The 23,812-nt window shown below is 45.7% G+C and overlaps 1 protein-coding gene across 21 annotated transcripts in view; it reads right to left on the bottom strand.

Annotated features, from left to right (window-relative positions):
* SYTL2 (synaptotagmin like 2) overlaps positions 1–23,812 on the bottom strand; it is a 462,890-nt gene that overhangs the window by 292,692 nt on the left and 146,386 nt on the right. For all 21 annotated transcript variants that reach the window (XM_085623168.1, XM_085623176.1, XM_085623172.1 and 18 more), the window contains one exon: positions 16,252–16,715. In XM_085623168.1, the coding sequence (XP_085479294.1) occupies positions 16,252–16,352 (101 nt within the window). In that variant the 5' untranslated portion in view covers positions 16,353–16,715. The remainder of the gene's footprint in view (positions 1–16,251; positions 16,716–23,812) is intronic.

Below are 23,812 nucleotides of genomic sequence, written 5' to 3'. Positions count from 1 at the left end.
GGATTGAGGACATGACCCAGGCCCTTGTGAAGGTTTGCTCTCTAAGTCTGTATTCGTTATCGAGCAACCGCGTGACCCGAAGACATTGTAGCGCGCAGCACCGTCATTAAATTAATATTTAGGCACGGGATTAATCCCCCTATCACAGAATGCGGACGCGGGCCCAGGATTCAAACGCACCACGCCGCTTGAGATCGCTAACCTGGGCATGCCTGTATTCGTTATGTAGCGGGAAAACAGGCCGCAGTTATGGGCGCGAAGTAGCGGCGTAACGTATATTACATACATCTTTAAACATGGGGAGATTAAGTGATTTACCCCGAAATCCAAGATTGCGGACACGGCCCCGCGACTCGAAAACCCCGACCGGATTGTGTTTGAGGACCTGCGCCTCAGTCCTTGCAATCAGATTCCTTATCATTGTTCCTTATCCAGCGGGCACACGACCCGAAGGAATTGTCGCAGCGCCCAGGAGCAGGCAGGCCGCAGGGCCCAACCATCGACACCAGGGGCCGGGGCCGCAACTCAATGGCATCAGCCATGCTTGGCCCGCACTCCCCAAACTTCCGCAACGGTCCGGGCGAAATCAAAACAGCATGCTCTTTAGCCCAACCCCGCCTCCCCAACCCCCCATGCCCCCATCTTGCGTCCCCTCCGCCCGTGGCGATCCTCGCCACAGGGCCCCGTCGACCTGGTACTGCCCAGGGACAGGGCCGGGGCGGAGTGGGTACAGCAAGACTCACCAGAACAAGAAGCGTGGAGGCGACGACAATCAGCAGTGCCACGGGGGCCGGAGGCGCACGAGGACGGAGCGGACGACGGACCGATGCAGCGAGGTAAGGCGAGGTGGGCGACAAAGAGGTCGCCAGTGAGGGTGGGGGAAGGCTAAATAGCCTCCCCCTCACACCTGGGCCCGGAAGTGACGCGTATTCCGCGTCACTTCCGGCCCTGACACGGAAGGGGGGGGGGGCACCAATCTGAGTCCCTGCCCCCCCCCCCAAAGGAGAGAGTGGGGAGGGGTGACCGGGGCCCCGGGGCCACTAAGGCGCCGAGTGGCCCCCTGCGGGGTCCGCGGTCAGCGGCATATCCCCTCGCTTATGACCTCTACATCACTTCTACCTCAGTTCCATGCGTGCCCATACGTCACATTTCTAGCGTTTCCGGAATGGGTGGATTGTAGGAGGTGGAGTCGCTGGTGCTGTGGGCGGTACTTCCGCCTTCGCAACCTCCAGCCTGAGTGATTGACAGCCGTCATTGGCAGCAGCCTGAAAGATATATCTTGCAGCCGATGTCTCCGTGTCCCGTATAACAGGTACTCCTAGCCCCAGCAGCTGCCCGTAAGCCAGTGTCTGAAACAGCTCTCCAAGCATTGTTGCAAGGAAGAACATGTGGGTTGATTCAGCACCTTCTGAGGAGCATTTTCCGGTCCTTCTTACATTGCACATGGGGATGACAGATCACAGACATGCGTTGCTCTACTTGCAGAGGGCTTAAACTCTGTAATTGTTTTATAGTCCGGGCTTTAAGTGGGCTGGGTCTCACCGGTACTAAGCACCAACAGTTTTTTTTAGAGGAGGCCTAGAAACGGGTCTCTATTGGGATCTTTTTTTGTGCCCTGGCACAGGCGGTCCGTTTTGCTTTCTGGACTGCAGGGACAGCAGGTGTGCCGTGCGATGCTCACACTGCTCACTTCTCACTAATGGAGAAGTTACGGCATAACGTCATGCCAGGTGAGCATAGTAGGGGAAGGATAATCCTTATGAGAGAGTCATTTTCTCTCTGGATTTCCCTTCTCTTTTTGAAATTCGGAAGCAGCAACATCATCGTGGTGTCATCAGGGCTTTAGGTGGAAGCTTTTTTAATAGTATATACAAGCCGTAGATGCTGCTTCTTTACCGTATGCCACTAGCAACCATTGACCAATCCAATAGGCCCGACTTCTTGTAGGTATGATAATAATAATAATAATCCACATTTGTAAAGCGCGAACAATCCCCCGTAAGGGTCTTTAGGCGCTGGGGGCCGTCGGGAAGAATAAGCAAGCTATTGCCCAGAGTCACATGGTTCTGGGCTAATCTGCCGCCGGGGATCGAACCGTGATCCCCAGATTCTGGAGTCAGTCGCCCTGGCCGCGGCACCACACCTCACCTGTTATTTATCGTATCATATATCCGGATGCAATGACAGAAACAGCAAAATACAAGTCGGGCGGTACACTATGCTAAGCACAGATTTTCAGCGTGTGTGTTTTTAAGCCACGCCCTTAATTACATTGGCCATGCCCCCTTGCGAGACCCCCCAGTTTTTTCATCCCACTTAAAGCCCTACTTATAGTGATGCTAGACACTAACACGGTAAAAGCATTCTTTCTGTTCACGAACAGACACAAGAACAGCTTTGGGTATTCTAGAAAGCCAAGCTGAACATCATACCTGAAACCCAACGACAGGAACAGCATCTGCCCCTGAATACAAAACATGAGTGCTACATTCCCTTGCGTTATTTATAACCCTGGGCGTAGTTTGCGTAGTAGCGCTACGCTAACCAAAGTGCACTACGTGAGCTGCGTAGTGCGGTAGGGAAAATGCTGTTCTCACTGATTGCAATCGGCATCTTGCACAGTGCAAGTGGTCGTTTTCTGCCGCTCGAGTAGATTTGTACTCTAGCTGCAGTTTTCTCAACATGGACTGATAGTTTCTCATTGCGAGGGGTCGCGAGCATTCGCGACCACTCGCAATGAGAAACCTGACCTCCCCGCGTTGAGAATCTCGCCGGGAGTTTTATTTTCCACGCTCGCGATCGACAACTTGATGCTGCTGATCGCGAACGAGGAAAAAGTCTCGCGGGGATGTCATTTTGCTCGCTCGTGGTCGCCAACTTGACATGGAGGACCACGAGCAAGCAAAAAATGCCCGCTACGCTACATGTTTTTGCACTGTGCTACGTGCAATTCGCATAGCACGTAGTTGCACAAACTACGCGAGCATAGCGTAGTCCTACGTCCAGGGTTAGTTATTTACTTGATAATGCGTAACCCATCACACCGGACTTGCTTGATCTGCCTAATACGTATATCTATATGCCTGCATATGCCCCATTGTATCAAAGTATAGAGTGGTGGTTTTGTGAATACTTTCACGTGGGCCCGGCGTGTGCCTCGCAGAGACAGTGGCGTCAGCCCAACACCATTGAAGCTGTGACTTGTCTGGTCAGTCTGGGCAAAGATCACACCGTGTTATAACAGGTATCAGACACAGATTCATTTTCTAAGCAGTGGCCAACCTGATGTGTGGGACGCAGGCTCTGGCTGCACCGTGATTCAGAAAGAACTGGCCTGAGACACCTCCTCTTAGGATTAAGAGCTCTGGAGCTTCAGGCAGCCGTAGTCAGTGCAGACCATAATTAAAGTACTAGTGCGTGGTTACCACACTGGTGTCGGCCCAACTTACAGCGTGGCCGGCATCGCTTAGTTAAGAGCCTGGTGTTGGTGGTAGTAGCTCTATGACAGCCGCAGCCTGCTGGTGTGGCCTGGTGCTGCGGGGCTGGGCAGCAGGTAGCGGCGCGCCGACCTGGCCAGACACCGCTCAGCAGTGCTCGGGAATAATTTTTTATTAGGGTTGTACAAGCAGTACTATATCCAGTATGATACAGCGTCCTGGCTGGCTGTAGTGTGTGCGCCTCACTCTCCTGAGTTCTGGTGCTTTGCAGTGGTTTTAAGATCTTCTTAGAGTTACTCGTTGCTCAAATGGGTGTAATTTCTGATATTTCTAAGTTTCCCTCGTCTCCATTGCTTGATTTTGCTTGCGAGAAAGTGACGCCCATTGTCGATGAAATGCCACTCATAATTACACTGAAATTATGAAAATGTCACACATGGCAATCTGAAACCCTGGCAGCTATATAGCATGGGTTCAGTGAACGCCAGTGCGCCAAAAACACCCATTTCATTGAAAAAAAATTAATAATCTTAAACGGGTCCACATTTGTGTAGACGGGCTGCTGCCCCGTGATCCACAAGTGATATCAGGGCATTGTCGGCTTCCGTACTTTTTGTGGTCTGTACAGCGAATATCAAACGTCAGCCACCGAGCTGGAAATAGCTCGCCACAAAAATGTCGAGCGTTCTTATCGTTTTCTCACAGATCTGAGCAGCAGTACACCAAAACAAACAGCACGTTCCTGGCGCAGACCCAGCGGCCGGGGAGCGCTGGCAGCCCCCGCCAGTCTCCTGCAATCCAAGGGTGGCACCGGCTGTGCCAGGCTGCAGGCAGGGTCAGGGCGAGGGAAGGATCGCAAGAAGGGACACAACACGCGCACACAATAATTCCCATTGAAAACGTTAATTTACTGTACATTGTGTACAATCCTACACGCATGCACTTCCACAATGGACAACGCCCCCTTTTTTATTATTATAGCTTTTCCTGTTCAATCTTACCTTATTCACTAATAAAATAACTCGTTTTCTTCAGGAACGTGACTTGAGGTCGAAACGTTTTCATTAAAACCCAGGGATCTGCTTCCAGTCACACCTGTTCACAAGCACACACCAAACAAAGGCCCACATTCACAAGGAATGTGACAATTTACGATGCCGGTGACCACCCGGAAAGTCATACCTGTGAATGTTCACATCCATTTTGAGCACCTGCACTGGTTACCCAAGGAGGCTGGCGTCAGTGCGGCAATGGCGCACAATAAACACCGAGAAGCTCGCGCACGCCCATAAGGTCAGACGGGTATAAGAGGAGCAAAAACGCTTTGGAGGTTCTGCACTTGGCCCCTCCGATATAAATGGACTGATTTTCAGCATTCCGAAATAAAAGCATATCTTATGTTTGGCACATTCCACTTACAGCTGTCGTAGGTTTGTAAGTGTGGGGTCTGGGGATTTTTGTACATTCCTAAAAAGTCAGAATTACTACTTGCGTTTGTACTGCTAAAGGACAAGTAAATGCAGAATGAGAAGACGTCACATCTATTTTAATGAAGTTTGTGAATGCCCTCAGAGATTGGTAGATTCGTCAACATTTTGCACCAGCTCAAAAGCAGCATTAACTAAAAAATGCCAACACTCATTACTTCATTTTAACCAAAGGACACACTAGGGAACAGATCCCAGTTTGGGCCCCCACATTGTTCATCAGCAAGAAGGTGCTTTTAATTTGTGATCAAATGCGCAAGTAATCTCCCAAAATCTCTGTACCCTTTTCATACCCAAACCATACCCAACTTGGACAAGCAAGAACGGGCACTTGAGTTTTTACTTTGCTTTCTTTTGATTGCAGGTGAATGTTTCAGTTACTTACCGGTAATCTTAATTACTCCTAGTCCGGTTTGTCCTCGTCCCATTCATTACCAACGAGGTGAACTCCACCTCACGCGACAGAAAAAAGGAACAGGGGTGCTTGTAAAAGTGTCCCTCCCCTTAGGAGCTGGCCTATAAGGGTACACTTTTCCCAGAATTCCTCCTGGTATACCAAGCTCTCCAAAAGAGATATGAAGGTCTCAATTACAGTAGGAAGGGAGGATTGTAATGAATAGGGCGAAGACAAAGCACTAGGGATAATGAAGGTTACTGGTAAGAAATTGAAACAGTACCTCAAAGTCCTGTTGTCCTCATCCCACTTCATTACAAATGAGAAATAACAAAGCAGTCTAAAAGACCTTCAAATCAGAAGAAGAAAAACAACAATGAAACACTCTACACCAACATAAGTGCTGCCAGTATCTTCAGTTTATTGAAAGCAACAAGCACAAGGCTTAGTTTGAACCAGAATCCAAAGCCCAAAATTCCTATGATCCTGTAACACATTCTGCAGACGAGAATGCCTTACGAACGTATCAGGAGCTGCCCACGTGACTACTCGAAAAATCTCAGATATGGATACTACCTTTACCTCAGCCGAGGAAGCGGAAATCCCCAGCGTAGACTGCCCCTGAATCCCCACCAGGGGTTGGAGTGCCCAACAAGGAATAAACTCAGGAAATAGCCGGCTTGATCCAATGACTGATAGAAGCCAAGGAAGCCCTCTCACCCCTGCTAAAGGAACCACAAGTAACAAAGAGGGAATCAGACTACCTGGAAGTCTTGACACTCTCCAAATAGACCTGCAAAGCTCTTTTCACATCCAGGAGATGCCAACCAACTCATGAGAAGAACCAGCTACATCCACAAGAGCGAGAAGAACCACCTCTTGAGCTCTGTGAAAAGCAGAGGCTACTTTAGGGACAAAAGAGGAATCCGTTCTAAGGAGAACACCATCCTCAAAAAAAGTGAGAAAAGGCTACCTAGCCATAGGAGTCACAATCTCGCCAACTCTCCTGGCTGAAATGAATGCCACCAAAAATACAATATTCAAGGTCAAAAACTTGAGGTCAGCCAGCTCCAGGGGCTCAAAAGGCAAAGTCGTCAGAGCTTTCAAAAACAATAGTAAATTCCACAGAGAATATAATGGCTTTACCACCGTGCGGGAAAGAGAAACTCTTCAAAAGATGAGAAAACAAATCATCAGAGTCCCGCAGATTCCTCCATGGATCTCTAAAGACCTTCACTGCTGTCCATTGAACATGCAAGGTGGAAACTGATAACCGTTTCACAAAAACCCTACAAAAGGATTTGAAAATCCTCAGGGTTAGACCAGTCAGCTTTAGGGTGGCCTTCCCCCAAACACTTCGCCTTCACACTCTTATTTTTTAGAATTTGTTTTTAGTGGTCTTAGGACTGTGAACTTTACCACTGATAACCAGTGCTAAGTGCTTGTGCTCCATCCCTAAAACATGGTAACATTGGTTTACATATGATTGGCATATTTAATTTACCCATAAATCCCTAGTAAAGTTGTTTTTGCATTTGTCACCCCGAGTGGGAAGGGTATGCCCAGACGTGGGTCCCTTGCTCTCCATGCCACTGGAATCAAACTATCCTGGATGTAGAGGTGAAACCCTGAAACCGGTCCTAGGATGCTTGTTTCCAGTCCAGGGAGGACCTGGCTTGGAAGTTCGGGCTGGACTGTTCCCAGGAGGCACAGGGTCAGACTGATTTGCATATGGCTGGGTTCAAACTGGAACAGCATGGTGAGCAAAAAACAATGGATTTAGGCTCAGATCTCTGTACTGTGGTGAATGTATGACATTGTTCTGCATTCTGTCCATCAACTGTTGTTTTAGCCTAGTAAAGTGGTATACAGTATACCCAGGGCTGGTAAATTAAGTGCTACTAGTGAACCTGCAGCACTTATTATGCTACCCACTTAGGTAGCCCCTTAAAACATGACTCGGGCCCATCATTGTAGCCTGTTGCCAGCTTTAAACTGCAATTCACCTTAGCAATACCCTCTTGCCAAGCCTAAAACTCCCTATTTATTACATAAACTCACTCCTGAAATACGCCCTAGGAGGCCAATAGGGAAGGGTGCATTGTAATTAAAAAGTTGGACATGCACTTTTACGTTTTTCCTGTCCTAATAGTGAAAAACTCCTGAATTCGTTATTCTCTACTGCGAGGCTTATCTCTCCCATAAGAGAACATTAGGTTGCCTTACTACATTCAATAACTGCCAACATTTGATTCTGAGCAAGTAGGAAATCCATGTTTGGTGTCTGAGAAATTGTAATTTAAAATACTCTTTAATGGTAAAGTCGGATTTTAAAATCACAATTTTGAAAATGCCACTTTCAGAAAGTTGTCACTTTCCTGCCCTATGTGGTGCCTGCAACTTATTCCCAGGTCATATGACTGGGTGTAGTTGGCACTTGCACCTTATATATTCTTCTCAAACAGCCACACAACAGAGGGATTAGGTCTGCCTGGATGGGCCAACACCAGCAAGATGGGGGCAGAGCTAGGCACAGCCGCACTTAAAAGTCAACGGGCTGTGACCTGACTTCGCACAATGAACTTCATTCACACTAGCCCATTGTGCCTGAAACCAGGCTGGAGTCAGGGCAGGAAGGCAAGAATTCCAAGCACTTCAAAGTGAATCTCTAGAAACATCTCCTACTTCAAAGGTGGCCCCAGGTATAAAAAGAAGACCTTCAGACCCACTCTTTAGTGCACATTAGGACCTGTGGAAGACTCAGAAGAAGGACTGCTGTGCTGCTCTTTTGCAAGGACTGCTGTGCTGCTCTTTTGCAAGAAGGACTGCTACTCTGCTGATGGAGTGAGAAGGACTAGACCGGCATCTATAACCCAGGACCAGCAGAGAAGCTTCCTGAGCTAGTTGACTGGTCTCCTGATCAGAGACTCAGGGGCAGAAAAGATTCCACCCATCTTTAACCCTGCACCTGGACTCTGCCTGCTGTGAGACCTGACCACCCCAAGTGTTTCTGCCCTAGTCTTGGACCCTTGGAAGTGGGCTTGAAGGTGCTTTGACAGCCCAGTTGTCGTCCTAGCAGAACTGACGCAGTTTGACGTATAGCCTTGCAGCTCGACATTGAATCCTGCGCTGCGTGACACATCCTCAATGCAGGACCTTGCAGCTCCTCAGAACAGCTGCTACACAACACATCCTCGGTGTCGGATCTTACATACAGCCAGTGGCTCCTTGGAACTGCTGTAGCACGACGCATCCTATAAGTGGGACCTCGCAACACACAGCAACCAGGACTGAAGGTTCTTTGTTCAATGGGACTAACTTGACCCCTGTATCCAGCCAGCACTCCTTCACGGTCGGCCTGAACTTGTGACTTTGTTCCAGTCCGGCGTGACCATATAATCACAGCGGTTGACGTTTGCTTTTCGGCAAATCTTTAAAATTGCATATCTCAGGGTCTACTGATTGGATTTTTGTCGTTTTGGTGTCAAATAATTTATTAAAAAGAGTTCTTTATTATTCTAAATTGGAGTGGGATTTGTTGTGTTGCTCTTTCACTTTAGTACAGTTTGTGTGCTGCATAAATACTTTACACCTTGCCTCTAAATTAAGCCGGAATACTTTTGGGCCAAACTACTGCAGGGTAAAGCACAGGTTAGTGACTTTTGTGGTTCAACTGGACAGGGATTGTAGCGGTTGCTTGAGCAGGGTTTACACGTCACTCAACCAACAGCCCAATTTCGCATAATCAAGCCAAAAACAAACAAGTGGAGAGATAGACTGCAAAGAACACCACTTCTGAGAATTCATCCAGTGTTTCCCATATGACCTCAGTGTGGAAGAATGACAGGAAATCTGAACAGCCCGGGCAAAATGGCAGCTAATCCCTTGTGCAGCCAACTCCTCCTTTCAACTTCCAAACTGACAACTGAAGCCACTGGGAGAGAACTAGGTTTGAAGACCTTAAAGAGATGGAAGAGGGAGTAGTCAAGGGTCCTAAATCGCTAAGGCCCTGACAACCAGGGACAATGATCTTCTTGGCCAGAATGGAACTATCACCACCATCAACCTGTCCTCCCCCTGTAGTCTGGCCAGAAGTTAGGGAACCAGAGGGAGGGGGGGGTGAGGGGGGGTGAACGCATACAGAAGTTGGTTCAGCCTTTGCACTGTGAGGGCATCCAACCCCCAAGCACCCTTCTGCTGAGCCCTGGCACAAAACCTCAGGACCTGGGCATTTACCTGATAGGCAAAAAGATCCAAGAATAGAACCCCAAACCTCCTGCACAACTTCTGAAAAATGGGGTCTGAATCCACTTATTTTCTAAGAGCAGGTTAAACACATATTAAGGGAGTGCTTGGAAAGTGATCTGCAATCAATGAAGTAAGCCTTAAATAAAGATCACTCATAGAGTTGGTCTAATATGGGTTGTTGAAGGAGTCACTCAAGTTACTGCCTATACCATGGGTGGCACAGTACCATCCCTGGTTACTGCCAATACCGGGGGCGCTTTAGGGAGAACCCAAAACACTTGTAGATCAAAGATTTGACCTCAGAATGTTCAGAATTATAAAGAACATGAGGGTAGCAAGCTCTATTGTTTAATAACAATAACTTCTCCCTGCAGCAAGACCTCATCTGAGGAGACATTGTTGCCAAACTGGCAGCATGACTGGAGCTGAATCATGGCCATATTAATTAAAATGGCAGAGTATATACAATTACCTCAGAGTTCCTTACAAAGCAAAATAGTACATGTATTTCCATAATGACTAGCAATAGCATCGTTCCAGCCAGACCACCACAACCTCCCCAAGGATATTGGATCTAGCATCAGCAAAGCACCAAATTCAGGTTGTACAAAATCCATTATTTTGCATTCTGCAGCCATCTAGTGGCAAAAGTCAGTGGTTTCCGATTTCCACTGGAAAGCCTGCTCTGAGTCCCGGTGGGATTTTACCAGCACTAATCAGTTGAAACCAAAAAATGGATACTGTAATTATATCTGAACACCAATATGGTGCTGACTGATCCTTTCTTTGGAAGATATGTTATTTTATGGTCATAAGATCTTACCAGGTTTCATAGGCTTGTGTTCTTCCAAAGTGAACTAGGAAGCCAGAACAGAGGATCATTTATATGTAATGTACCAACTGGGTGTTCCAATTTGAAAAGTAGCAACATTTGTTCAAAGTTTTTTTGCACCTCCAAAAGAAGACATCTGAAATCCTGTGCTATCAGAGACAAGCCTATTGAGGATCTCTGAACACTTGCTCACTCACTTTTGGGAACTAATGTTCTCCACAACCTTGTGACACTCCGTATATAGTGAGTGTATTAAACATACACTAAATATTTATCTTGTACATCATATTTGCATACTTGTACATCCATTTTCCTCTTTGTTTAGTAATTAGAGGCTTTTCCACAGAGCAATAAGATTCTAATGACCATTGTTGTGCTTTTCTTGATGATCATATTGGAAGTTAACAGAGAAAACCAAAAACATCTAAGAGTGTGCAACATATCTCATCCACTACCTTCCCTTAAGGACCATCCGGTCCTGCTGAGTAACAGAGACCCTCACTGGAGTATTTATCAACATTAAATAGCTCACCGGCTTGAAGAGGTTCAATAGCGTTCAAGTCCGTTCTTGGCACTGTGACAACTCTCAATACTAAAGCCACGGCCTACACACAATTCAACTGTTTTTGAACGGTGGACAAACGCAGGCACCTATTGGGTTCAAAGAGACTTTGGTGCACCCAGATTGGTTTACTGGTTTTGAGCATTGGCTTCTTTAAGTGGAGTGGAGAGGTATAAGGAAGAGGACTATGTGAGTACATGCCTCCGTAAACGGGCAAAGACCAGCTGACTTGGTCAAAGCCTACCCATGACTCCTCACTTTGTTCAAGAGGATCATGAGAAGACTGGTGGTGTAATCTAAAATACCACTTCCTACCCTAGCAATAATGTTTTTATATTAAAAACCTAAAACTCTCTCTAGGACTCGGATGTGTAAACTATATTAGGACCAGCTATGGCCTTATCTTGAACTCCCAATTCATTAAAATCTTATATGGGCAGTCAGAAAAATAAATACAAAGAGCCAGCATCAGACCAATCTTTACATCACAGGTGGATTTTAATTCAGTCACTACTATGTAAGAAAGGTCAACTAGAACCTTTTACCACTCTTTGGGGCTGCAGGGCAAGCAAACAGTGCTACCTGCTACCAGTCATGGAATAATGCTTATAGATTTATTTATTTTTGCCGGATAAACAGTTTCCCCAGGCTCAAGGAATGGTGGAGTTGTTTCAAAATAAGTTGATCAGACTAGTCACTTAGCAACCAGGGTCCCTAACCCTGGTGTGCCCGTGATGTGCCGTGGTTTGCAATCTCTGGAATGAGAAGAAAGTAAGATCAAAAGCCCTTGTTGCTACCAAGTCCAAAATACAGTTGGTGATGAACAAGGAAGAGAAGGCTCTTCCAGCAGGTACTGTATCACATCAGAAAGAAGAGCCTTAGAGTTGTGCTTCCCTTAATTTGAGAGGCTTGGAATAGCAAGAGGTCAAAGATACACTATGCTTGTTGCCAAGGGGTGCAAATGACCTCTGTGAAAGCATTTTGAAGCAACTTGTGGAGAGGGTGGTCAGCTGATCTACACAATAGCTGCCATATTCTGAGAGTATAAAGGCAGACTTATCCTAATTGTGGTGTAAAAGGTAAAACAAATTATATATGGTACAATTTCATATGTTGGGCTTCGGAGTACCCAATGATATGTTCTAGGAGGGACCAAGTACCTATGACTGACATGGATTCAGTTAGAGCTCACGCCCACCAGCCCCTACCTGCTAGCAACATTGCGCAGAAAGACTGGAGCCATGGCATCCACCCTTGCAGAGAAGTTCAACAAAATGTTTGTCCAAAAGTTGGACCTTTGAAGTGATCTCCATGACAGACAGTAGCAGATTCAAAGCAGAGCCAACCATGTGTTTTTAAGAAGACTCTAGGATCTACGAAGCAGGACTTAAAAATGGACAAAACCAGGGCAGGTGTAACGAACCCTGCAGCTTCTAAAGTAGTGAGGCCTCCTGGTGGGGGGGATGGAATACCTTCAGCACAAGGCTATAGGCCCTCACCCCCCTCCCACCACCCCCACAGCCTTAACATTGGTGAAAAGAATTTTGAAAAAAATTAGTAGTGTCATTGCTTCTGAATGATAAAACCATTAACCGTCTCTCTCATATGCAATCGAGTTTCCAGCCCCTACAGTGGAGTGTGCGCAATCCTTAAGGTTTGGTTTGTCGAAGGAGATTTGGGCTGGATCTGGTCATACTAGATCTAAATGCAACCTAGGCTACTGCGGACTACTCTAATCTCTTAAATGGCTGCCTACAGTACACTAAACTGTTTTCAGTCCTTCTTGAGACACCACATTCAAGAGATTCTCTTCCCCATTAATTTATCTACAGAAGTTTTTCTGCCGTTTGTTTGCATTAGGTGCCCCATCCTCTCACATTCTCACTTCAACACACACTAGGCCCTCATGTTTGATATTTTCAAGACACAAAAGTGGCAGTACAATCATATATCCAGGATACAGGTCTATATGTAAAGGTTGTCAGATACCACATTGGTGCCTTTTCTGCAGAAGATGCTAGGCAATGTGGATGACAGATTACTATTTTCAGCTCAAGAACACCAAGACTGAACTCACTATTGTTGGAACCAAAGGTCACCCGAAGTTGCTGTTTTAAACTCTTGCTTTAGTCTTGGAGAAACAACATCTATTGTCCACCTTCAATAGGGCATTGAAGGTGGGAGCAGTGGTTCACTCTAAACAAGACTACTGTAGTTCTCTGTTCCCTCACTGAATTACCTGCTGTCCAGATACATCTACTCCAGGGGTTTTAGAATGTTGCAACTGACTAGTCTTAAGACTGAGTGAGAGAAATATCACCTATGCCAGATGTGCTCTTCACTGGCTCCCCAACAGTCTACATCTCCTTTCTGTTTAGCATGTCGGATAGACTGCGAACAGGTCTAGCGAACATGCTGGATGGAAAGGAGATGTAAACTGAGTCTCCGAGCCCTCATATGGCTCTCTCATGCACCCAAGTCTCTCTAAATAGGGGGATTTTAGTGGCGACTGTGTGGCGAATTGGACACTGCTTCCTAAGGAAATTGCGCTATATTGGAGAACGTTCACATTACATTTTAGCCTTACACACCGGGATAGTAGGTGTGGCTATCTGCCTCATAAGGTCCCTTTACCAATTAGCCCAGGTTACCATTAAGGAGATAATAGGATTGTGGCGGGAAACTTATGGAGTTTCTCAGGGCCCTGATGAAGCCTTTTTGAAAGTGAAACGCGTAGGCTGCGCTTGCACAAACTGACATATTAAAAAAAGATTGGACTCCAGCTTTGAAAGCTCAAGAATTGCTTTTGTTCTTGGAAACTCTTTTGTGAATTGTTGCATCTCTGTTTTATATGTAAAGAAAAGTAACTTAATAAACATTTAGTTTAGGCTGTCAGAGACAGAACTGGCTTAAAACCAGTTCTGCCACTCATCACACCTCCAGAGCTGGAATACACATTTTTAGCTGGGAGAGGTGCGGACTGTGACTCAGAGGGCAATGGCTGGACTCTGTGCCCAGGAATGGGCAGTGGGTGTTAACTGCTGAACATGTAGCAGGGATTAGCTGTCTGGAAGTGAATAGCAACAGTTGGCAGAACAAAGGGCAGTTTTAGCACTACCTCTTGACATTACTTGCAGGGAGGGCTTCTCCTGTTCATTCCTAAGGATCTCCCAGATAGCCCATCCCCAGTCACAGCAGGGGAGAAAAACAGTCCTGTCACTTATCACACTTCCAAATCTAGAATACACATCTTTGGGTGGGAGAATTAACTCTGGCTCAAAGAACAATGGCCTGCCTCTGGACCCAGGAAAGGCCACTGGGCGTTAATTGCTGACCAGGTAGCAGGGATTAGCCATCTAGGAACAGTCAGGAACAGTTGGTAGAACAAGGGGTAACTCGAGAACGACCTCTTTAAACTTGAAGATGCCAAAAGGAGTCTTCTTCTTTTCATCCCCAGGACTTTCCTAGACAGTTACACTCCAGCCACAGTAGGAGGGAACACTAGGTCTGACCCTAGTAGGTAGGGGAGTGGACAAGCAGATGAAGACGGGCCTGCCTGGTGGCAGCTGGGTCCTGCCATCTTGAAACAAGGGCTCGTTGGCAATTTTACAGTAAGGCAAAGAGGAGGAAGTCCTGCAAAAGGAAGTGGGGGGGGGCTATAGAAGAATTGTTAAGATTGGTAGGTAGAATTCCACCCATCACTGGCTAATGCCCAAGATAAATCTACGGCCTCCACCACCACTTCCTCAGAACATTCCAGAACCTGGTAAGACTCGATCTAAAGAAGGTGGCCATCTGGAAGACTTCTGACCTCTTCCTCCAGCTAAAAAAGGAGGACTCTTACGATGACACAAGGACCACTGAATCCTGCTGGCAGTCAAGGACTGGAACTGCTTTCCAAGGATCAAGTGGTTGGCCCCTTGTTTAGCTGCTTCAGTGACACAAAAATCAGAAGGACTCCTGATTCTAAGAGGGACCAGCTGACTAAAGAAGACTGGACCCTGCAGGGAACATTGCTGGAGAGAGACCTGTTGTCTGGAAGTTTACCTTGAGGACCAGAAGAAGCTTTCCCAGCAACTGGAGACCACATCTGAAGGTAAAACCTTCAACTATGGTCAGCCTGAAATTGCGCCTAGGTTCCGGTGCATTGCGAACTGTTTTTCAATAATGCCTATATTTTTTCAAGGCACTTTTTGCCTTACAACCAGTTCCTCTTAACATATTTTGATGATCTTTTTTTTTTAGCCAATTAAAATGTTCTCTTATTTTAAAATTGGTTTAGAACATTTAGGGTGTTGTGATCTTTACTGTAATACCAGTGTTGCTGCTCGAACATAGCACACACTTCCTTGGGAATGGCCTACTGCTGGTTTCATAGCTACCAGGGAGTAAGCAGTGATTCGCTCAGAACTGTGGTTTGATCCAACCAGAGTGGGTTTATTGAGTTGTTAGGGGGTACCCCTTCTCAAATTGATAACCCTATTTCTGACAGTATCCTTATCACATGAAAAGTTACATTAGAAGTAAAGCCAAGTCTCTCTACCCCCATGTTTTCTGGCTGAATGAAGACAGTAGATCTTTTTTATTTCATGGATTGTCATTCACGAACTCCTAAATCGTTCTCTACAAAACTTTCTCTTGGTCTACCTTTGAAAAGGTTATCATAACATTTATTCTCGGAAACGTTTTGACCAGGTCAAGAAATAGTGTGTGTGTGTTAAAAGCCTTGATCAAGGAAGACTTTGAATGCCACAGACCAACCAGCTGAACTTTAGAAAATACACTTGCACGTTATTAAGACAGACAGAACTCCCAGAGTGAGAAAGTCTGGCATGCTGCAGCTTGCCAAAACTCATCATTGCCAGGAAATACTGAGACAATTAGGCAGGCATACTCTTCAATCTAGCTCCAGAAAGCCATCTCAGTAAAAAGTAAAACACAAGATAAACGGATGATTCCTTCAAACAACAGCCAGTGCACAAAAACCACCACACTGCCTCACATTCTTTAGGAAGAAAACCACTGAAAGACAAGGCAATATGATCTGAAATTAGCAGAATTAGACTTTATCAAGCAAGTGAAATTCTGAATTACCCTTTGCGAAAATGTGGAGTTGCTCAACCCCCTATATCCTTATTGTAGGATTGGTCATAATGTAAAAAACACATGCACCTAAATCTTGCATGATTCTATATGGTGCCAATGACTACAGTTCTAAAGAGAGTTGAGACCATGCAAGATGTCAAACACATTTGTGAAGCTGAGTTGAGCAAAAAGCGTTGCGGTCTTACCTTACTCTGTGCTCCTCGGCCTTCTTCAGCTGTGCATCCCGCTGGAGGACTTTCATGATCGCCTCCTGCTCCTCCTCCGTTAAAAAGCTTAAGTCAATCATCTTGGAAGCCTAGTCTGTGCAGTTGCCAATGGAAAATAATCCGCCTCAGGATTCCAAAACAGTAGTCCCTTGGACTACAACTCTGGACGTTAAGAATGCGAGAGTGGTTTCCTTGTGCAGTAGCACACACAAATAGCTTTCCTGGTGCTGCTGGGTGGAATTATAAGAACACCATCAAAGGGTGAATGTTGTTGTATTGTGTTTTTAGGTAAATGTAGGTTGTCTTCTCTCTTCAGAAAATGGCTGCTTCATTCTGTGTTGTTCAGGTCACATGCTGCTAAGGGAGGTTGTTCTCGATTTTAAACAGGCATCAGACAGCTCTTTCTCTTGACCAAGAACGAAGCAGCAGCATCAAAACATAACCTGGGGGTAAGGAAAAAATAGACTTCATCAAAAACAACCCTGAAAGTATCAATTTCAGGTCTTTTCTCAAAGTTCAGTTGGACTGGTTTAGCAGGCTACTGAAATGTTGGTGTGAGTCGCTGGAACAAGCTAGCCCAATAGCCAGATAAACAGAAATGTTGATAAGTCAGAACAGCCTCGCCCCAGTCATTCACAATTTATCAAACATGGATACAAAATAAAAAAAAGTTTTAATCTATTTAGATACTTCTAAAAGCTTCAGAGTTGATTTTCAGATTTAAACAGAGAGCCACCATTACAACATTATTTCAATCCGGACATTCCCATGTCGTGAGAGACAGACTGTCACTAAGTGCTCCTTGTTGTGTTTTTAGCTACAGTGAGCCCTTCCCCTTATGTGCAGTATATCCCTGGGGTAGTCTCAATCGGTTGAAAGGTTTAAAGACTGCATTGATCATACTGTTGGAGAATTTGCAATTAATTTCTCGTTAAATAAGCAGTTGGTCACAAGAGGCCTAAACTTCCAGTTTCAGGCACCTAGGGGAGTGGACTAAAAAAAAAAAAAAAAAAAAAAATAAAAAGTAGGAGTTCGTATGGAATGTTTACCACCAATTAAAACGGTATGCCTACAACAAGGGGAGTTACCTTGTACTTTTACTTTAATTGATGTTACCAGATGAGTCTGTCTCATCATGCTCCGGACCCAGGCGTTTCTTTTACAATCATTTTTTCAAGAGTGTCAGTTCAGATGGGTAAACTGAAGTAAACAAGTACCAAGCATCCCAGAATGCATTTCGTTGGAACAACATAAACCCAGGATTTTAGCACAATGTCCTTTTTGGCAAAGATCTTCTGACAAGCTAGTATAAATCATCTTGCTTATAAAAGAACCTGTTCTCCCCGCTCCAGTAGTGTGTCCTGTAGTCATTTTCTAATAATATCCTGTCCTACACTGTGATGATGGTATATTGTTGCTATGTCTTATTATCTAGCAAATGGGCTCCATGACATTACACATTTCACTGTCCTGATGAAGCTCTGGGCTACACATCTCATTTTACCAAAACATAATTATTTGTGAAGCAAACGCATAGGACAAATAACATACCAATGTGTATTTGTAAAGCACACGTTCGCTCGTGGGCATCTAGGCACTGAATAACAGATGTTTATTGTTATCCAACTCAATAGTACTCATTTTATCAACCTCAGAAGGATGAAAGGCTGAATGGACCTACTGGGATTTGAACCTGTGACCATGAGGTCAAGCACAGGACTCTACAGTGGACGCATTAGTCCACTAACCCACCAGACCAGTCAAATGAACTCTCCGAACAGAAATACTGTCTGAATAACATACGTTATTAGCCAGGACATCAATTAGGGGCTCCCGCAGGAGCAGTCGCTATCGTTGGCGTGCTTGGTGGTATACCTTGCATAGCATTCCCTACCGCTAGTCTGGTAGGATATAAAAGCAGCTGCAGGAACAGAAATTAAAGATGGCTCTCAAAGCTCTTTATTTCTATGGTTTCCTCTACCCCTCACAGGCAAAGAACAGGCTCCCGAGGGACTAATAGTTGGGTAAGGGGTCTAGCTTGTGATGTCATCTCATCTTGATATAAAGTGAGTGATAACACTTCTGCTGCCTCTGGGAGGTTAGTGAATCAAAATCAGTGTTATTATCCTACTATTTTAAATCTCAATGCCTGTACACCCTGAACTACATACACATCCCATACTAATCAAAACGTGAACCCCCTTTTCTACATGAAAGCTTTCATTCCATGCATGTTAATGTAAGGCAGAAATAAATGGCTTGCCATTTTCATGGTGCAATCGAAGTAGTTTATCCTGAGTTTGTTTTGTGTGTTTTTTTTTTAGCCGTGCCTTTCAAGAAGAACCCCCTTTCATGTGTGGGACACCAAGCAAACAGAAGGAGTTTATGGACGGTTGACGAAGTGAGCTAAAGAACGAGGATGGATTCAACCAACATCTAATAGTGACTGGGGGGGTGAGTGTCCTGAAAAGTTTCAGTGCTCCTTCCATCATTTTATTGTGTGTGTTGTTCACCCTAATTGGCCAGGGAATGCCCAGGCGTGGGTCCCATGCTCACTGTGCCACTGGATTTCAGCATGACTGGCTGATGAGGGGCAATACACTGAAACCGTTCCCAGGATGCTTGATTCTGGTTCAGGGAAGACCTGGCTTGGCAGTTCGGGCTGGTTTGTTCCCACGAAGACCTGGGTCAAGACTGATTTGCATATGGCTGGGTCTGAACTGGGGGTCGCAAAGTGAGATAAAGAACGATGATGGATTCAACTCAGATTTCATAGTGACTGGGGGTGAGTGTCTGAAAAGTTTCAGTGCTCCGTCCATCTCCTTCTGTTTGCTGGGATATAACACTACACATTTGATACAAAAACTGTGCCAATCATTCTTAATTTATGCACAAGTAATAATTAGGGACTGACTACCAACTGCAATGTCTTGGAGAAAATCATTCCACCAACTTTTGAAACCATCAACCTCACTGGACATCTCTATTCTTAAGAACATGCAAACATTCAGTGGGATGTTTTATGTAAAATCCATATTTTCTAAATACTTTCTTAAATGAGTTTTTACTGTGCTTCGGGCTGTTGTGCATGGTGGGGCTGATGGGGCACTGCGAACTGTAAACATTCACTTTTAGTTCCATCCTATCACCCCACATTTAGGCACAAGCTTCTGGAAGCAACTCTGGCCAGTCTGTAGCCAGACTACAAGCTTCACCTGCTCAGCTCCCAGAAAGAAGACTTTGCATACAGAGATATCAACTAGAAGGACCACACTAGACTAAACACACAATGTTTGCTTCCTGGTTCTTAAATCCTTGGGAGAAGAGCACGAGGATCACCATTGCTTCTCCAATTCCACCAGAAAGTGCCAGCCAACAGAGCAAAGTCAGGAGTCCCTCAGAAACAGGTCTTCCTCTCTGGGCAAGAAACTTTGAAGTAGAAAGAGGGAAGGACATAAACACAGTAGTAAATGCTACACTTTCAGAAAAGCAAAAACAACAATTGATGGACAGAATGCAGAACCGGTCCTAGGAAGCTTGTTTCCGGTTCAGGGAAGGCATGGCTAGGCAGTTCGGGCTGGACTGTTCCCATGAGGCAGAGGGTCAGACTGATTTGCATATGGCCATGTCTGAACTGGGGTGGCAGAGTGGGCTAAAGAACGGTGATGGATCAAACCCAGATCTGTTGACTGGGTGCGAGTGTTTGATTGGTTCTGATGCTCCGTCCATCACCACCCCCTTTTGTACTGCTTTGTTCGCCATATAAGTTGGCAGGATATGCTCAGACGTGAGTCCCTTGCTCACTTTGCCACTGGATTCAAGCAAGCCTGGCTGAAGACGGCTGAAATGCCAGAAACCGGTCCTAGGAAGCTTGTTTCCGGTCCAGGGAAGGCATGGCTAGTCAGTTCGGGCTGGACTGTTCCCATGAGGCAGAGGGTCAGACTGATTTGCATATGGCCATGTCTGAACTGGGGTGGCAGAGTGGGCTAAAGAACGGTGATGGATCAAACCCAGATCTGTTGACTGGGTGCGAGTGTTTGATTGGTTCTGATGCTCCGTCCATCACCACCCCCTTTTGTACTGCTTTGTTCGCCATGTAAGTTGGCAGGGTATGCTCAGACGTGAGTCCCTTGCTCACTTTGCCACTGGATTCAAGCAAGCCTGGCTGAAGACGGCTGAAATGCCAGAAACCGGTCCTAGGAAGCTTGTTTCCGGTCCAGGGAAGGCATGGCTAGGCAGTTCGGGCTGGACTGTTCCCATGAGGCAGAGGGTCAGACTGATTTGCATATGGCCATGTCTGAACTGGGGTGGCAGAGTGGGCTAAAGAACGGTGATGGATCAAACCCAGATCTGTTGACTGGGTGCGAGTGTTTGATTGGTTCTGATGCTCCGTCCATCACCACCCCCTTTTGTAACACTTTCAGAAAAGGCCTCATGTAACCCCAGACAAGATTTGCACCACTAAACAATGGACTGGAATACAGCCAGAGCGATTGCCAGTGGCCGAGATTAACTCAAGCATTCCAGCGATCACCTTGTTGGTACAGTTAGTGCCCCAGGTGTGATGGGTATGCCCAGATGTGGGTCCAGAGGACACTGTGCAATAAGAATCCAGATACACCCTACTGACGAGCCCCAAGTAGGGCGAAACCGGTCTAGGGTGGACTGTGGTCCCTTCTGGATTGGGCCTCTCCTGGTAGATGGGGACGGACTGTTCCAATGAGGAGCAGGGTCGGTACGGATTGGTTTGCATAAGGCGGGAATCTGCCTAGAGTAGTGTGGTGGGTGAAAAAGTGATGGACTGGAATGTGACCCCAAGCAATTGCCAGTGGATGAGATTAATCCAAGCATTCAATCCATCACCTAGTTGTTGTTGCTCTCAATCAGGTTGGAGAGATAACTAACATCAGCGCCACAGCAGCATGTGGCAGCTATAAACCTTCCCTCAGTAAACACTCAACTTTGTGAATACACCACAGGCACTCTTGATCTTTTAAACATGGCTTAGTAAATGGTTAACTCTAGCCCGAATGTTTTTGGAACCTGAATCTTTATCATAAACACTACCTTTGTTGCTTTGATAACTGAGTGCCTTACACTGGTCCTTTCTGCTCCTTAATATGAAATACCCAAAACAGCTGGAGAGCAGTAGTTGGGTGTCCAGAAAGTAAACATTTACTCGATTGGAAGCCACAATAGCGACCAATGGTTCTGAATGGTTTTTAAGCCATACCTGCCATGCACTAAATTACACTTTAAGGCATGCTAAACATAGAAAAACACACTAACTTAATAGTGGACTGACTACGACAGTGTATAGTGATTGTTCATTCGTAAAGCTCTTCTTTGATGTATAAAAGGCAACACAAGCCCCCTCCCGTCCAAATGGAGTCATAGCAGCTGATACAGATTTAAGATGTCATTGTACACAGGTGAGAGTTAGGTGGATGTAATGCAGTGCTTAATTTGAGCCAGTGGGTTCCAGTGCTCGGCACCGGCACTTAATTGCTAAACATCACCACTTACAACAGTCTACCACATGGTGGCGCTGTTACTTTTATTTAGAGACGGGCAGAACTGTTTTTTATTAATTAAATGTACGCTAAGAATATTTAATACTTACCACCGAAGCCATTCTTATAGGTTTGTGGGCCTGGAATAGTCAGATAGGTCAGATTTATAGGAGTTAAAATAATTAGTAGGTGCGTTTGAACGGCCATTGGCAGCACCATCAGGGGCAATGGGTGGTGCAAGCTGCAGGGGTCTCCTGACGAGGGCCCCGACTTTTTTTTGTTTACATTTTTTTTTTTGCACAAATTAGGCATTGTAATGACATTTTAAATAGAATAGATGTAAAGTTATGCATTTTTTATGTAGCACTTTGTATTGCTCGTCTGCCGCCTCGAAGCGCTGTAAATAACAAGTATCACTATTACTTCTTGACACGCTAGGGGTCTCCTTCTTCCATTGGGAACCACTTAAGGCTTTGAGGCCCTGCAGCAGCAGCAGACGGAAGGAGCCTGTGCTTTGATCGGTGGTTTCAGAACACCGGAGGACAGGTTACATGCAGGGTGGAGTCCATGTATGTTTATATTGGTGATGAAATGCAACCGAACCTGTTGGGGAATCATCGTTCATAAATAAACAAACAATCCCAGCCCTTAAGCAAAACAGCAAGTGGGCAATCAAACTTTGAGGAAATGAAGGCATCAAAAGACTTTCGAAAAAGTTGTCAAAACAAAACTATATAATCTGGTTTTGATACACTTACTCCGGTGAATGGGAGAGGATTAAAGGAGGCGGCTAACAAGGATAAAAAGTATCTGTTTAAAACTACAATTTACAAGCAATGCAAGTATGACACAGAGAGGGCTTGTGATGTGCTCAATATGCCCCACATTAGACAGAAAAAAACACCCCAATCAGCATTCAGGCCATCTACAGTGACTGTCATCACCAAGGGGTTAGGCCCAGGGCATCCAATCAGACGAAAGCATAGTTTCACTATGATACTGTATCCAAAGTATAAATATACTTAGATTTTTTTATTTAATTTAATTAAACAAAGCAAAAAGGGGGTGTACAAGATGTGCACACATCACAATCTCGGATATAGAATTACAATTGATAATGAAACCCACAACAGCAGAATATATCTCGCATTAGGCAGTCTAACATATAGCGAGTTACACAGTCATACACGGAGTGACTTTGCTTTCCAAAGAAACATTTCGGCATAAACACCTGATCTTCATCGATCATTTCCACTCCATAGTTTTTGCTCCAGGGACCCCACATCTTCGAGTATTTCTTTGGACAGCCTCTAGCTTTATACATGACTTTTTCTGCGGCCATATAGAGATCCACCCCCCTCCTCCATTCCTCTAGAGTGGATGTCTCAGATGCTCCCAATGTTTGGCTAAATCTCTTTACCTCAAAGTTCATCACACATAAGCTTTAAGTGGAGCGGGTCGCTCTGGGTCTCACACAGTGGCGGTTTCTTAACTTGGATGGGGGAGCGTCGCCCCACTGCGAGCCTCGCAGGAAAAATAACAATCGCAGTGAAAAAATGTAATTGCCATTTTATTTTTCTTACGTGAGCACTCACCGCACTGCAGCAGCCAGCCTTACCCGAGCCCAGAGACATGTGCCGATTGGCAGCAGAGGTCAGGAGCAGTGGATGGCTGGATGTTCCAAAGTGCGCATGTCACTTTGGCTGGCTGTCTTGCGTTGGCCAAAGTGACATGCGCACTTTGAAGCTCTCCACCTAGTGGTCTTAGGCAGCTGGGTGGAGACCAAGCACAGGCCAGAAGGAGCATCCAGCCAGCCCGCTCCATCCAATCCTGGCGCCGCTCTCGCAGCATGAGACCAGCACCAGGATTGGTTAAGGGAGTTGACTGCCCATGGAGTGGAGAAGAAGATCGGGAAGAGCGAGCACGTGCAAGCCAGGCAAGTGATTGTTTTCTTTTATCCTTCCCTCTGCTTCCATCCCTACCTTCCCCCCACCCCAGTGCACATAGCGGGTTACCGGCCACTGGTC

This window comes from Triturus cristatus, chromosome 8 (assembly GCF_964204655.1).
Source record: "Triturus cristatus chromosome 8, aTriCri1.1, whole genome shotgun sequence".
In the NCBI taxonomy this organism is placed as follows: domain Eukaryota; kingdom Metazoa; phylum Chordata; class Amphibia; order Caudata; family Salamandridae; genus Triturus; species Triturus cristatus.
The sequence above is the reverse complement of the archived record's forward strand: the minus strand, read 5'-3'. Positions and strand labels throughout refer to the sequence as shown.